Consider the following 17,223-nt stretch of genomic DNA (forward strand, 5'->3'; position numbering starts at 1 on the left):
GTTACATTGCCGGATGATCCCATGGAACTTGTATTTAAGCACCTCGGTGAACGATGCCCAAGCTATTCGATCTTAAGATCAAACGATTACCGCAATCAATGCAATTACATACGGGTTAAAACATTATATACTATTACAAATTAATTAAGTTTAATACTGAAGCGGTGAATTCAATTATACAAAGGTATAGTGTAGATTAATTTAGAACTAATTATGTTAAATGCTGTGAATACAATTAAATATGGGTCAATAAATTACCTACTATTAAACATTAATTGATTTAATTGCTGAAGCTGTGAATGAAATTAGCAAAAATTTAATTGAAAGGAAAAGATAATGCATTCTATATTGTTTTTGACAAGCTGTCTATGCAGTTACGCAATATTCCGAGAGAGAGAGAGAGAGAGAGAGAGAGAGAGAGAGAGAGAGAGAGAGAGAGAGAGAGGGGGGGGGAGAGAGAGAGAGAGAGCAAAATCTTCGATCTTTTTTTTTCTCTAAATAAATAAATAAATATACAGATAAATAAATAAATAAATCGAGAACGAAGGCTTAAATAGTAGTAAATAATATTTATAAGGAGAAATTCCTTATTAAAAAGGAAAGGGCGAAACGACCCACCATAAAGGGCGAAACAACTCACATAAAGGGCGAAACGACTCAGGGCGAAAAAACCCAGAGCGAAGGGGAAAAAGGGCGAAACGACCTGGAACCATTCATTTCCGGTTCAAAGAGACACCGCAACCGTACACGGTAAGAATATTGCATAAGAAATATTCATCCAAATAGAGTCAAAAATGATTTTTTTCTACAGAAAAAACGTTGTGGCAACTTTTTGAAATGTGAATTATAAATGCCTTGCTTTTACAATGCATGTCATCAATTAAAAGATGATTAGAAGTCCGGAGTACCAAAGGTCAAAATTGCGGCCTGTCATGACCAAGATACTAAGATAAATAAAAACGATGTATTTTTTCCTGTGATTGTGATTACTAGATGAAATTTTCTCTTTTATTATTTTTTTGTGTATAATTTATGCCACATTTAGTGGCGAGTCCAGAATGGAGGGATAGCACCCCCCTTTTTTTGGAAAATTTATCATTTTTTTTTTCACGTGTAAAATTGACAGAAACTGTCAAAAATGTCCTAGCACTGCCCTTTTCGTATGACCCTCGGCTGGCACCCCCTCTTCAAACTGTCTGGATCCAGCCTTGACATTTTTTAATTGGTTGGTTTTCACTTTACAAGTATTATACCTGAAGAAATTAAGTGCTTTGGTTTGTAAAATTAATTAGTAACCAGAAATAATTTATACTTTTTAATTTCAAATCAAAACTTTTTTTTTCAATTTTATAAAATGTCATACACACAAAGTTTTGAAGTGTAATTCGATCCAATCTTCTTCATGTAGCTACATAAGTACACGTCATAATGTATCAAACGATTTGTCTAACATTCCAAGTTTTTCAGTGTCCAATAAATTCAATTTTCAGTTATCAAACAATGATTTATTTTCTTCTGTTGTTTGTGTCTATAGTATTTCTTACAATATACTATAATATTGTTTGGTTAAAAAGGTAGTAAAAGGTAAGTAAAAAGTTTGATAGAATATTAAGAGATTTCTTTTAACTGGGTTTGTCACTAAAATGTACTGTATGTTAAATAAGTATACAGAAGCATTTTAATCAGATAAGGCACTTGCAGCCCTTTTTTATTGCTTTGTTTCTTTATTTTTTCACGTGTTAAAGATTATATATAAAGAAACAATATTTCCCTGACAATAACATTGATAAACTGCATGACCTTTTTTTTAAAAAAATTTTTTGATTAAATTGAAAAGTTGAAATGACATTATTATTTATAGTTTTAAATCTTGAAGAAAAAAATACATTTAAAAACTAATAATTAAACTGATTTATCATTAATAAGAAGATATTAATGAAACTTATCATTTCCCTTTGTTATCCTTTAATTAAAAAAAAATCATAAAAATATCAATAATTCTGGAGGTTTATGGTAAGTACTGTCTTCTAAAATAAAAGGCATTAAAGTAAATAATTTTGTTTTAATAAAATTTTGTTCAATAGCATGAGCTCTCATTTGCATATTTATGTGAACAATAAACATCTGCTGAGTTTTTTATTTTCCCACATATTTCCTCCTCTTTATCTACTTCTTTTTGAGAATAAAAACACACGAAGTGCACAAGATTGTTTAACTCTTAAATCATTTATTGGAAATGTTTACTTTCTTTTAAATTAAAGATCTTATGATTTTATTATGTCTAACAAGTGTTAACAAGTTTCCAATTGAATTCTGATATAAAAAAAAAACCTTATTAGTATGATTTTTAGCAGGGCTCCATGTTCGTTCTTCATTCAACTTTCTGAAAGAACAAAACTAAAATCAGACATTCATGACATTGATTGATATAGTACATAATTATTTTAAAATGAGATGTTTCAATTTTGCAATTGTCAATATATTTGTTGTTGGAAGCAATAAAAATATATTAAGTACTTCTCTGTTTAAGAATCAGACAAAATGTGTATAAGGTTGGCACATGAAGAAAAGAAACACAGTGATTTTATTGTATTATCCAAGTATTTATTCCTCACAACCTCCAGAAATATCCATCAAAGTGTTTGTAATGTTTGCCTTTTTAAAATATTGATAGATCAAATTTGTTGAAACACACTAAGGAAAAATGGCAGGAAAATTTTCTCTCACCTTTTCCTCATATAAGCAGTCAAAAAAATTTCTACGTTACAGATACTTCAGGATAAATTTAGATAGATTTTCAGTTGTTTTCTAGATGTATTGAATATATTTCGGGCAAAAATGACTAAATTGGGAAAAATAATGTGCCACCCATTGCCTGATTCTTACAAAGAACGGTACTTAAAAGAAGACATTTAATTATTCCAGTTTAAAATTTTTTGTTCCACCTGAAAAAATTTGGTTAGCCAATCTGGCAGCCAGTGAATAGGAAAAGTGTGGCCATAGATACATCACAAAGCAAAATCTCTTGCTTTATAAGTATAATGTTTGGGTATGATTATGAAATTCTATTTCTTTCAGATGTCAGATTATCTTGCACCTATAGGAGCTACTATATTGCCTTATGTTGGAGGACTTTTAGGTGGGTTAGTCAGCAGAAATAATAGAACTTGGTTTATGGTAAGAACGAGCTGAGCTATTATCATCCAAATAAACTCTCCTCCTTAATTGCTAAATGGGGTTATATAAGGATAGTAATGTCAGTGTATCTTATATTCCCATTGTGCACCTCTTATTTCACTCTCTTCTTTGAAAAGGGGGATGGTACATATACATGTATACAGTGTTCATGCTGTCCATTTATCTGTCTGTCCAATTTATATGTGTCTATCCTTACCCAGTTATTATTCACCACTCTGCTGTAATGCTGAATGGAAATTGATGAAACTTTCTCAAAGTCTTTATCACATAAAGCCATTATGCACCTTTTTTTTCACATCTGAAAGACTTTTGTGGGGGCATCTTATGCACAACTCCTCTAAAATAGCTGAATAGAATTCAATGAAATTTTTACAAATTTTTTATCGCATGATGCAATTGTGCACCTTCTATTTTGTTTTCCATTTGAATGACTTTTTGTCTTTCCTATATGGTTTCTGTGGAAGTGTAACTTTACAAAATCTTTATTACATGTATATATTCTTATTGTGCATCTTTTATTTTAAATTTGATCTGAATCAATTTCTTATTCATTGATGAATATGGGGACTAGGGTTACCCTTCTCTTTGACTCATGACTCAATCAATTTGGAAATTACACATAGCAAAACATGGTCTTTGTTATTTATTAATATTGAGACACAGGACTGTCAATCTCTTATTTGAAACAGTGATTCTATCTACACCACCAAAGGGATTTATTGACACTTTTATTGAATCTTTATAACACAATCTGATTGTGCACCTCCTATTTTTTATTTGATGTAAAGCACATTCCAGGTAATGAAATTAAATTTAGTGGGTATTGCTCACATTTTTTATAGCTTTTAATAACAGTTTTCTCTGCAACTATTTGTCACAAACACTTGATATTTTGACCCAAGCTTTATAAAGATTTGGTTTCTTGTAGCCATCGCCCCCAAGTTGTCACGGTTTTTTAAAAATCACAACAGAAATGTCAAAAGTATTAATTTTAAGTAAGTTTTATGAAATTATTTTCCTGTGCCAATAATGAATTGAATTCTTAATTTAGATGCATTATTGAATTACAAAAATAAATGTAAATTTTTTCTGTGTGTTGTTATAATGCATATACTGAAGTATTCATGACAGGTTATCACTAGTTGCCATTGGTTTACAGATGTCTTGTTTGTTTTATTAAGCTTCTACAAAAACCTTCTTGGAAACCACCAAGCTGGGTGATTGGACCAGTATGGACAGGCCTTTATACAAGTATGGGATATGCCTCATACATGGTGTGGAGAGATGGTGGTGGTTTTAATGGAGAAGCTGCAATGCCTTTAGCTTTATACGGTACTCAGCTGGCACTTAATTGGGCATGGTCTCCTTTATTTTTTGGTGCGCATAAAATGGGAGCGGTGAGTATTATTTAATGTTTATTTCTTGTGTAAGCCAAATGATAATTATGACCAGAATATTTTTTTGTTATTGAAATATTTTCTAGATTAAACAATAAAATCATGGTTTTAACTACTTTAACTTTTACTTGTATTAAGTTGTAAGAATGACTTATCATTTGAGACTGTTATTCACACTCAAGAAGTAATGCACAAACATCAGAAAAAAGTCTGTACATTGAAAACAAATCACACCTCACACTTGTATAATGTTATTTCATCCATACATTTTGATGCACGAATAATAACAGCAAATGATTGTAAGGAATTATTTGCATCATAACTTTTTTCGTAGAATTATGCAGATATATTTCATGTACAGGTATATTCCGTGTTGGAGCTTAAAGTTCCCCTTGTGTTTTTTTACCAGACATTTACTGTTTGGTTGTTATCATGAATTGGAATGTCTGTTTTAGGTGTCTTCGTATTATAATTTCAGGCTTTGATAGAGATGGGATTGTTATGGGGCACAGCAGGTGCCTGTGGGTATGCCTTTTTCAATATCAACAAAAAAGCTGGTTATATATTTTTGCCATATATGGCATGGCTTACAATGGCAACAGCTCTGACATATAGAATATGGAAAGACAACAAAGATAAAATAGATTAAATATATTCAGTGGGTCATGGACAAATGCTAATGGTGCACATTGACTATGTGATGAAATATAAGCTTAGCTTTAATGAAATAGTTCATATGATGTTTTTTAACACTACTTGATTCAAGAGGTAAGGTCAGAAAGACATCATTAGTAACACAGTCTTGATGTCAGAACCACTGTTGTAGATTCAGATGTTAGGCAGTCTTGTATGAAAAAAAACAATTCCAGAAAAATGAAGTTAAATAAAAGTTGAAGTTGTGTAATACTTGACCCCTCACACTTTCTCGCACATAGTGTATATTTATAGTTATGTTACTGTTTAGATTTTCTGATGTTAAATATCAGGATTTTTTATGTATGAAGAACAAATCTTTTTTATATATCCAGGCACTAGTCAGTATTTTTGTAAGAATTATTTTTATAATAAAAATATTTGAGAAGAAAACTTCTTTAATGACTATTGACAGCCACAAAAGTTGATTAAAACACAGAATTCTAATCACATAGAGAGCTGAAGCAGACTACTAGCCCTCGATATGAAGTAGCACTTATTATCATATTGTACTCTTACTATAAACTAATTCCTGAAATTGACAAAACTGAAAATGTTAAAAGACATTTTCTTAAACTGCCTTTTATTAACAAATGTATTTAATTACTGAATTAGGCTATTATATTTAGGAATTCTAATGTAACTGAAACTATACTTGGTTATTTTGAAAATTTAGAACCTCCCATTTTATCCTATTACTATAAGACACCTACCAGGAGACCTAAACATCCTTGAAGAATTAGAAATTATTAAGTTTTTGAAGAAAGGATCTAAAAAGTGTCCTCCTAATAACCTTGATTTGAAGGAGTGTCGTAACATCATCAAATATTCATTGAATGCTTACTGCAAACAATGGATTGGAAGAGTATGATAAAAAATATAGGGCCAATTTCATCAATAAATTCAGTAAAATCAATTCAATAAATCTACCATAGTAGATATAAAAATTCAACAGCACGAAGAGAACTTTAATTCATTCAACACATGGCTATCAATTTTTGGAGTAAGAAGATAGTTAAAAGAACTAAGGAAGAAATTTGTTTTTGCGATGGCAGTTAAAGCGGATAACAACATAGATTTTATATATAATGTAAATTTTATACAGAAGTACTTGTAACAAGTGTGGTCTGTTTTGCTCGTATTTATGATAAAGCGTCAGATTTTAATGGACGCAACAAAATTCTCATGGAAGGTTTTGCACCATGGGTATCGAGATCACAAATTTCTAATTTATTTCACTGTTACAAAACTTCGATAAAAAATAACATAGCAGCACTTGTAGGTTTTTGATTAAAAATGGTATTGCTCAGTTTTTTTTTACCGAAACGTAGTCTTAGCTGTAAAGCACATTCTTTTCAAATGCCCTTAACAGATTTATTCGTTTTGGATGCGGCTTTCAAATCATGGGCTTTTCTTTAAACCCTGTTAATTTTTTTTTACATCAAATCTTGCCTTTTTCGTACTTGAGGCTACTACTTCAAAACCAGTCCACTGGAATTGTACTGAGTGACCGATTATTTCAAATGCAGGTGGTTATGATGGTATTGCTATTCTTCTTCAATTTTTTTCTGAACTGTAGCTAGCTTTCAGTAACTGCGAGCGTTCTTTAAGTGGGTTAAGTTTGTCTATATGGTTTATGTTGAGGCATTCCATTATTCCATGGTCTCGGAGGGTCCACCGTGCACCCTCCCCCTAACTCATCAACTTCATGGTGATTTATAGGTACCTTTATACCTCCCATTACCATATCAATTTGTCAACAAAGAATATTCTCTGATTTTTTTTTCAGTATAAGCCTATATTTGTACCCCACTGGGTCTAAAAGCCAAGATTTTTGTGACTCAATTGTTTGAGCGTCTAAGCCTACCTGGAACAGCATGTGTTAACAGCTAAACAAAGCCACGTATCATCATGTAGATCAATGTCTCGGCTTTACAATAGTACCAAGAAAATTGCCATAACAATTCGGGTTTTGGAGTAAAATGAAGCAAAAATGTATCCCTACTACACCAAAACGCCTAAATTGGCACCTTTTTTCAATGTCAAAACCCTAGAGTATTTATGCTTCAGTAAAAATGACTTCTTTGGTATTTTCTGTTTACTATTATCATAATCAATGCTTCTGAGGTTCTTTTGATGAATTTTTGCGATTTTCGTAGTCAGAATATATATATATATATATATATATATATATATATATATATATATATATATATATATATATATATATATAAATAATAATGAAAAAATGTGAAAAACTGGATTTTCGATGTTTCCGTAAAAAGTCACATAAATTATAAAACTAGTTGACGCCACCAACGATATGCACCTGTCCAGTCAGGAAATGTTGGTCATTATAATGTGCCTCTGTGTCGTTATTTGTAGAAGAAAATACCGTGTAAGTTCCTACTTTTGTTGTCTGGGCCTTTTAGAGCTTACTTAAAGGGGTGTTTTGTAAAAGACTTTCGTTTTCTGAAAATACTTGTATTTACTGTTTTGTATTTAGTTTAATATACGCTTGTGCATTTCTCAATTGCGTTTTTCCATATCCGTTTACCTTTCTAATAGGAGCTATTTGAACAGGACAGTTGCCTCTAGAAACTCCATGAAAATCGTAAATATAGTGTATGTATCAAAGACAACTATGATTTACTGACATACTTTTATACTTTTATGTAATACGGGCCTCACTGCATGCCAAAAAAAAAAAAAAAGAGAAACGTAAAATTCTTTAATTTACTATTTATGCCATCATAAAATCTTATATTCTGATTGAAGGTACTTGAGAAGTTAAAAATATTTTCATACTTAAATAAATAAATAAGGTTTATGGCGCCATGGCTTGGATTGATTAGGGGTGATTTTCGCTACAACATGAGGCTTGTATATTAATTTGCGATAGGACGAAGTCATAAATTAAACAGTAAAAAGCCATGCCACTTTTGAAGTATAGAAATGAGTAAAGATTTTTTTTTAATGCTAAGATTGGTTTGTTACTAAAAGTAGCTAGATTCGAGCGGAAATCAAAAGAATAAATTCCATTGATAAAGACTAGAATGGGAAAATAAACACACACAACAAAGAACACTATATAACCAAATTAACACGTAAAAAGAAACCAAAGTAAATGGGCATACCTAACAGGGAGCGTGGACCAGGTACACCGGTAGAGCAAGCGTTCTCTGCTTTACTTGAAACACCCACCGAGCTGCTCATAAAATGTCACTTTTGGATAGACGGAAGAGAAAAGGACAGATGTCAAAATGAAAATCTAGTAATGAACTTAAATATAATATGAATGGAACCTGGGGGAACAAAAGTTGTGTTCTTTGAACCATTTTCTTTACATTTACATGAAAAAGGTGTCCTTTCATATTCAGTTAAAGGAAAGAAATGTTTGTCGCAGCATAATAAACACTGCATTATGATCAGGGGGTCCGTAGGTTGGACCACCTTTTTTGTTGAATACAAAATGAACAAATAATAGCCTGAATTCCCCCTTTTCAAGATAATTTGATTTTATTATGTTTGTCGGTTCAAAAGCTTATAAGAGCTTCTGTTTATTGTTTTTATGTCTTGCCGACTTTAAATAAAGCTTGTATATGTCTACGTCTATAATTTGATCAACCCCTGTTTTTATTTCATTTTTGGTGTGAATGAGGGCTAATTAAGCATGTTATGAAATTTTACTAAACAACATTAAATATAAGCATATTCATCTCTGTGTATATATGCACAAGGTGAAAAGATTCCGGGGTTTAATCCGTTTAGGAATTGGACCCTAGAAAGAGACCCACAACAAGCATTTTACTGATGTTTGATGTCCTAACAATAATTAATGTGTGCAAAAGTGTATGAAACTTAATGAAATCATACCATAAGGTTTTTGTTTGATTTTAATGCTTAAACAATGTCTAAATACATTTTTTTATGTTCTTTGACACTTTCATTCTGGTCAGAATATTGACAAACATTTGATCACAATCCAAATTTAACAGCTGTATCAACTTTGTTCATTGTTCGACAGCTGCAGTCGTATCAAGCTGTGCCGCGCAAAGCAATTTATTTCAACAGTTTCATAAAAAAACGAGTTCAGAAATTCTGTCAGAATGATTACAATTTGCAAAGGGTATGAAGTAATTCGTGCAAATCCCAGGGGCCATATATAAGGTCACATTCGAATGTATTCTCATTGACGGTGATGTTGCCTTTGACGACGAATCCGGACCAATAACCATCAGCCATCACGTCCAAAATGGATGCTACCACCGTCTACAATCATATATGTTGACGGTCATGTCTTGGCATTTTGCATTCCAGATTGTGATTAATTGATATCTACATTTCAAACTTATATAATTTAGAAACATCCTGATAAATTTTAAGTTTTAGCTTTAGGTGAGAAAACAGTAAAACAATGATAAAATGCAGTTTCCATGATTTATTTCTTAATTTTAAAATATAGAAGAGATCTTTTTTAATGTAGTAAATGAGCCATTTCTTACCAAAACTATTATGATAATGCTTATAATATGCAAATGGAAAAGTAAAGTATTACGTATATATTACGTTGCCACAAAGCAATATTTAAAATGTTGCGTTGTGAATTGGTCATACTTTACGTTGTTAATACGTCATAAAATGTTACGTTGTCAATTGGTTTTACTTTAACGTGAAGTGGATGTCACAACGTTATAAGATTACGTTATGGAATTACGTCCACACAACCTTTTGACGACGTATTTTCGCGATACTACGTTGTCACGACCAATCCCGACATCGGTACAACGTTGTGTGTTTGCTGGGAATGAACAAAACTGTAGAAAAAGTACAGAAAAAAACTTTTCAGTGGAAAAGGCTAAAAATATTTATTTTTCAGGTACAGCAATATACTGCACATTCCTACCATATACAAATTTTGATATAAAAAAAGAAAGAAAAAATGAGAGAGCTGCCGATATGGGACAGGCATCCCTTTCCAGGTCTGAAAACAGTTGTTCTTAGTGGTTCATCGGAATGTCGATGTTCATGCACCTTGCAAATAACCTGGTCCTATTTTTTGTTGTTTACTACTACACAAAGTGCTGCTTAAAACAAATATGTTGTCTTTGTTAACTGCCTAGCTCGATGATAGTGGATATTAAACGAGGGTATATTTTTGTTTTGTTTTCTGTCTTATTTATTTTGTGTGCATGCTCATGTTTTGTATGTTTGTTTTATTACATTTAGTTAAAAGCTTATGAGAGTAATGTATTGTATTCGTAAACTACTCCGTGTTTTAGATCCTCCTGTGAACGCGGACGTCCGAGAAAACATCCATTTTTTATTTCCGGTTCAAAGAGACAGGCGAGATCCAAGTTGCATAAGAAGTGCGTATGACCCATTAAAACTTTTTCAAAATTCAAAATCAAATTATTGATCAGCACAAACACAATTAGGCTTAATGTTATAGGAGACAATTGCAATGATATGTTGTCTCCATTGCCAGTTATTGTTATAGTGCTGGCGCTACATGTAATAAAATAATGCAAAAATATGTGTGTACTAGAAGGAATTTGTACATGTAAGTAACTAGTCATATAATCATAAAGTCACAATAAAGAATGAATATAATTCCTTATAAACAATTTTTTGTTAATACCAGAACTTTAAATTGATGCTTAATTAGTTTATTAAAAATGTAATGCTTTCACAAAACATGTCAGTCACAGAACATAATAAAACATACAATTACAAAGACAAATGGCAACTGTCAGACTTACTCAGGGTTTTAGCTAGGATTTTGAGGGCTTTAGTCACTTTTGCATAAAGCACAAACGACATATTATGGGCAGCAGATTTTTGTAAATAGTCAATAGTATCATAAACTATTTAAGACATAAACATGCTTAATATATTTATTTTTATTTTAAGTTTACAGATACAGACACAACAATAAATATATTAAATGTTACAATTAAATAACTGTTATTTTCTATAAGAAAACGTGTGTTACATAATAAAATAAAATAATTACTGTTACAAAAATAGGTTTTTTTACATCATGACAAAGCTTTGATGCATTAAGTTTAGGAATAGTTACTATTTGACAAAAGCTACTATTATGGTATGAGAAAATCCACCTGTCCTTTTCCAAACACCACACCTCAAAAGCCCTCATCAACCTAAAACTCCTCAAATCAATAGGATGGAGACAGATCTTTAGAAGAGAATAGACTGATGAAACCTTGAGTCTGTTCCTAAGATACATGTAGATCTTGATCAGATTGTACATACTAAATCTCCTCTCATGGTCACCAGATGATAAAGCTGAAACTAGACAGGTAGAAAGGAGCTTGGCCACATTGGCAAAGTAATTTTGAACTCTGTAAGTGGTTGCTCTGTGATGTCTTACAGCTGGGTGGTAATTTTTTAGTAACCTTTGACCCCGGATCATGAGTCGAATTGAAGAAGTCCGTAATCATTATGATTTTTCAAGAAGAAAGAGAATCATAAAATACTGATAAATATTTATCGTTGATTAATACTTCCTAACTGTCATGCATTGTGTTAAAATTAATTGAAATCCATTAGATGACCAGTTACACATCAGAGACACTGTTTTTATAGTGTGTGCATTTAAATTTCTAAAAATAGATAGCTATACATGTGCGAGGTTCATGAAGGAGTAAACAAGGGAACCAAGGTTATAGCGATAATCAAAAGAATGTAATCCAGGGACAAAGACCAGACATGGAAAACAGACATACACAACAAAGAACATGAAGTAACTAAAATCATACATACAAAGTAACAAAAGCAAATGAACAAGGACTCCACTTAAAAGTGGGAGCATGGACCAGGTGCACTGGTAGGGTTTGTTTTCATGTAGGCGTCATAAACTTGTCAAAGCGTTAGGCCAGGTGGAATTATGTAACTTTCGGTTGACAGTTTTTAACAACTTTTATATTTAAGGTGACGAAATTGTGGAAAATTTATCTGAAATACTTTTTAAATGGAATTTTTTTATACACTTTTCAAATTTTAAGTGACGAAAATGGTCTAAAATATTTTCGTCATCTAAGAATTCCTTTCGTAAATGGCGAAAATGATGAGCACTAGCTAAATCACTGCTTACTGAAAAAGTGACTTAAGTTTTCTCTTACCAATTCAGTGAAAGAACTTGTTTTTCTATTGAATGAGTTGCAGTTTGTTTTAGTTGATTTTCTTTTTTTATCATTTCAGAGTCATTATTGAATAGTAAAAACTTAAAATATTATGTGTATCAGTTTATTTTCTAATTCTTCTTCATATACTTCAAATTCATAAATACTTTTAATCAGAATAAACACAAATAATGTACTTACAATGCATAGGTCAAGGTTCATTGTGTTTTTGGTACTACATAATGGGGTGGCCTTTTGACCGGAAGTGGTTAGTGAGACCTAAGCCAAATTCTGACATGGGTTGAAGTGTTCAGCATGATGAGATCTACCTGTGGTCAAATCTTTGTTTTAATCAATTGCACCATGTTTAATTTGTTAGCCTTTTTGACATTTTTTTTTGCTATTTTGAATGTTATTTCTTTCAAAAACCTTCTCCTCTGACACTATTTGACCAATTTGAACCAAACTTAGTACAAAAGTCTTAGTATAAAAGTTGTCAGAGGACTCCTTGTAAGAGTTATGCCCTTGAAAGTGGAAAAATGACTGGGTTTGTTTTTACAGTTTTCAGCTAATATCTTGAAAACTGAGAGATAGAAATTTTCAATTACTGAAATGATCCTCATGATAAGTCCAAACAAAGTCTTCTTGAGTCAAAATTAACTTCTTGATAAAGTTATTGCCTTTGAAAGGCAAAATTCAACCAAGTGAGCTCTTGGGAGCCTCTTGTTTTTGTTTGTGTATGATTATTAAATTCTGTTTCTTTCAGATGTCAGACTACGTTGCACCTATAGGAGCTACTATATTACCTCATATTGGAGGACTTTTAGGTGGCTTTATCACTAGAAATAATATTAAAACTTGGTATGAGGTAAGAATATTTGAGCCACTTTTTCCCAAGTAAAGCAAAAAATTTTTAATTTTCAAGTTGAATATAATCTGATCTAAATTAAACAATTTATTAAATTACCATTAAATTAAGAAATTGAAAAAAAGTGTAATAATATTTAGTGCAATAATTCAGAAACTATGCATTTTGCCTTGAGGTTAGATTAGAAGGAGTGTGGTATACTGTAACTGGGAGATGTGTATATATGTGATCTAACAACAGTAGTTTAAGGAGGTAGATGTAGGGTAAGGGAAATAACTCTTGAAATCAGTGATATGTTTGTATCATATTTATTTTACCAAAGCTTTGAAACAATGAAATCAGTCCAAGTTACTTTGATGCTTATATGAGATTGATGTAAAATTATGAATACAAACATTCCAATGATTATGATTTGTAAGAGTTGTGTCCCTTATCCTAGATCTACCTCCTTAAGTGAATATGTTTTATCAAATTTTTATTGGGGGTGGGAGTTCAATTAGGTTATAAGACACCAACACTAAAATGGCTCTCTAAATTCTATTTATTATATTTCATGGACCATCCTCCCAAGTCAGGGTTTTGAGTCCACTCTCGCTCCCTCAAACCCCTGACATTATTCATTCATATTTAGCGGGTATCGTCCAGCACCATCTAGTGAGTTACTTAAATTTAACCCGGATCCAAAATCCAATCAAATCACTCGTAATAGAAACTCTTCTACACATAACTTCATTTTTTTTCCAGTAAAGACTACACAGAATCTACAGTTATCATTTTTGCTCATATTGCATCATTTGTGACATCTTACCTCGTATTATTGTTTACCTTTCCACATACATTTTATGTTAAATCGATTTTCATTGGTGCTTCTCAACCGGAGAAGCAACCAATTGGAATGGGCTGGACGATACCCGCTAAATATGAATGAGTGATGTCAGGGGTTTGAGGGAGCGAGAGTGGACTCTAAACCCTGACTTGGGAGGATGTTCATGGACATGCATACATTTGTGTATTTTCAATGTACAGTTGCACTTGGTCAACTGAAGAAGGGCTTTTAATACACAAGGTGTGTCATTCAGTTTGCAAAGTATGACGTGACACTGTCCGTTAACACAATGTCCTGCCTTAATTTTCTAATGTTGGCAGGTATGCAATAAAATTACAAACATATAAGAAAAGATATTCCAATCTAAGCAAGATCAATGTCACTTCACGCTAAGTGTTAAAGTAACCGATTCCCTGTATCCCTTCATTTTCAAATCCTAGCTAGAACACTGCTGTTTCGCCCTTGCTGTTAGTTGGTCATCACACTTTGTTGTAACAGTTTTCTCAGCAACTATGGGTATTTGGTCACAACCACTTGATATTTTGACACAATCATTAGATGGGCTTGATTTGTTGTAGCCACAACCACATATTGTCATTAATTAGACAACAGAAATTAATAGTATTTAATGCCAGAAGTAATTTATAAAGAGTATACTTGAGGGTTTCCCTGTCGTTCATTGAAGACCCATGTGTGGCTTTGAGCTGACATTTTTCAACCGGGTGTCTCTTTGACAAATTCTCTGTCTCTGAATTTGTCAAAGAGACACCCGGTTGAAAAATGTCAGCTCAAAGCCACACATGGGTCTTCAATGAACGACAGGGAAACCCTCAAGTATACTGTGTTATCACTAGTTGCCATTGGCTCACAGATATTTTTTTGTTTTAAGCATCTACAAAGGCCTTCTTGGAGACCACCAAACTGGGTGTTCGGACCAGTATGGACTAGCCTTTATACAGGTATGGGATATGCCTCATACATGGTGTGGAGAGATGGTGGTGGTTTTACAGGAGAAGCTGCACTGCCTTTAGCCTTATATGGTACTCAGCTGGCACTTAATTGGGCATGGACTCCTTTATTTTTTGGTGCACATAAAATGGGAGCTGTGAGTATTATTTAATGCTTATTTCTTGTGTAAACCAAATGACCAGGACATTTATGAGTAAATTTATTCAGTATTTTTTAGATGAAACCAAAAAAAAAAACAATCATACTTTCACTACTATCAGGATATAAGACTATCTCCCTTCATTTGAGACAGTACCCCAAGCTCAAGTAAGACAGAAACATTGAAAAGGTCAACTGTACATTGAAACAATCACTCCACACATATTTTTAGCTTGAAGAAAATGTAAGAGTAAATGATCATACTCCATAACATTCCCCTTGTTGTGTTTTTGTCCCCCACGACACATCGTGAGGGTACAAGGAAATGCCAGGCTTCTGTCCGTCCGTCCGCTTTTCTGCCCTTTTTTTGTTATGCCTTTACCAGATAAGTTTTTGGTATGTGGCCTTATTATGAAGAGTTTCAGATTAAGTTCGACTTTGGTTACAGTTAAATGATTTTTACGGAAGTTATGGCCCTTGGACTTAGAAATTTTCAGTAAATTTACAGTTTTCTGCACATTTTTTGAAATGCCGTCACCAATTGATTTTATATTTTGTATGTAGTCTTACTATGTGAAGTTACAGATTAACTTCAACTTTGGTTATGGTTGATTGACTTTTACAGAAGTTATGGCCCTTTCAAGGAATTTAAAGTTTCCCTCACTCTTTTTATTCATGGGGGACATTGGAATGCTGTTCTTTTATTTTATTTATTTTACTAGACATATACTGAGTGCTCAATCCTTTCCTTGATCAATAATTTAAATGTTTGTTTACTTTCTGCTTAAAGCCTTTTCTTTTTACCATTTCAGGCTTTGATAGAGATGGGAGTGTTATGGGGCACAGCAGGTGCCTGTGGGTATGCCTTTTTCAATATCAACAAAAAAGCTGGTTATATATTTTTGCCATATATGGCATGGCTTACAATGGCAACAGCTCTGACATATAGAATATGGAAAGACAACAAAGATAAAATAGATTGAATATGCTTCAGTGGGCATTGGGTAATTGTTAATGAATAATAACTTTGTTATGAAATATATACTGGGCATTATGAAACATTCATCATTCATCATTGAATCTAATATGATATATATGAACATCACTAGATTCATATGTAGGATCAGCAAGTCAGATTTTATCATGAAATCTTGCTCTCTAAAATTTACTTTAACTTCATGTCAGGCAGTCTGGAATGAAAAAAAAAATTTAGGAACAAAATAGAGAATAAGTTTTCCATAGCTTTTTTCCACATAATGTATATTTAAAGTTATGTTACATATTTAGAGCTTCTTATTGATAAAGGTCAGTTTACTTTATAATATTATACTACAGGTATTCTATATTATTTGCCAGCAACTAGTCAGTATTTTGTAAGTCAGAGAATTATTGTTATAATAAAATATATGAGAAGTAAACTTTACTTTAATTATTGCTAACTGCCCACTGATTATGTGAAGCATCCTCGCAATGTTAGGGCTCCTGGGTCCACTTGTCTCCCTTGAATACTATTGGACATACATGATCCCTGACATAGTTAGAATGTATGTGAAGATGTCCATTTTGTGCTCATCACTTGTGATGGGTGAGTGCCACAAATAAAAGTTAAGATTAAGCACCAAGTTCCATTCATATGGTGATCTGAAGCAGACAGGAGCCCATTAAACAAGAAAGTGTGTGGCCATTTAAAAGTAAAGGAAGAAAACCCCATGAAATATCTATTATATAACAGATAGCAATTCTGATTCTTGCGATCGGGAGACTAGCAAACCCCCCCCTTCCCGCACACACACACACACCGTCCAGCAGAGAAAAATATGCACAAATCAACAATTTATGACAATTTCGTCAATGATGGAATGTCTGAATGCTAAGTGGTTTTGATAATCCATTTTTCAGGAAATGTAAAACGCAACACTTCGTCCTATATTCTTGTAAAAGCTTAATCCCCTGAGAAATTTCAGCACCATAAATTGTTACGTTTTTGCG

General features: G+C 32.5%; 2 protein-coding genes across 2 annotated transcripts; both read left to right on the forward strand.

Moving 5' to 3' along the window:
• Positions 1 to 631: 631 nt before the first annotated feature.
• On the forward strand, positions 632 to 5,681 carry LOC148614111 (translocator protein-like). Its single transcript, XM_088587975.1, has 4 exons — positions 632 to 750; positions 3,079 to 3,177; positions 4,380 to 4,595; positions 5,074 to 5,681. The coding sequence occupies exons 2-4, from the start codon at positions 3,079 to 3,081 to the stop codon at positions 5,242 to 5,244; spliced, it is 486 nt and encodes a 161-aa protein (XP_088444101.1). The 5' UTR covers positions 632 to 750; the 3' UTR covers positions 5,245 to 5,681.
• Positions 5,682 to 10,550: 4,869 nt separating this feature from the next.
• Positions 10,551 to 16,652, forward strand: LOC148614112 (translocator protein-like). The gene is made up of 4 exons (XM_088587976.1): positions 10,551 to 10,657; positions 13,200 to 13,301; positions 15,017 to 15,232; positions 16,047 to 16,652. The coding sequence occupies exons 2-4, from the start codon at positions 13,200 to 13,202 to the stop codon at positions 16,215 to 16,217; spliced, it is 489 nt and encodes a 162-aa protein (XP_088444102.1). The 5' UTR covers positions 10,551 to 10,657; the 3' UTR covers positions 16,218 to 16,652.
• Positions 16,653 to 17,223: the final 571 nt, after the last annotated feature.

This window comes from Perna viridis, chromosome 6 (genome assembly GCF_037379345.1).
Source record: "Perna viridis isolate PV_CMFRI_1.1 ecotype Kerala chromosome 6, ASM3737934v1, whole genome shotgun sequence".
NCBI lineage: Eukaryota > Metazoa > Mollusca > Bivalvia > Mytilida > Mytilidae > Perna > Perna viridis.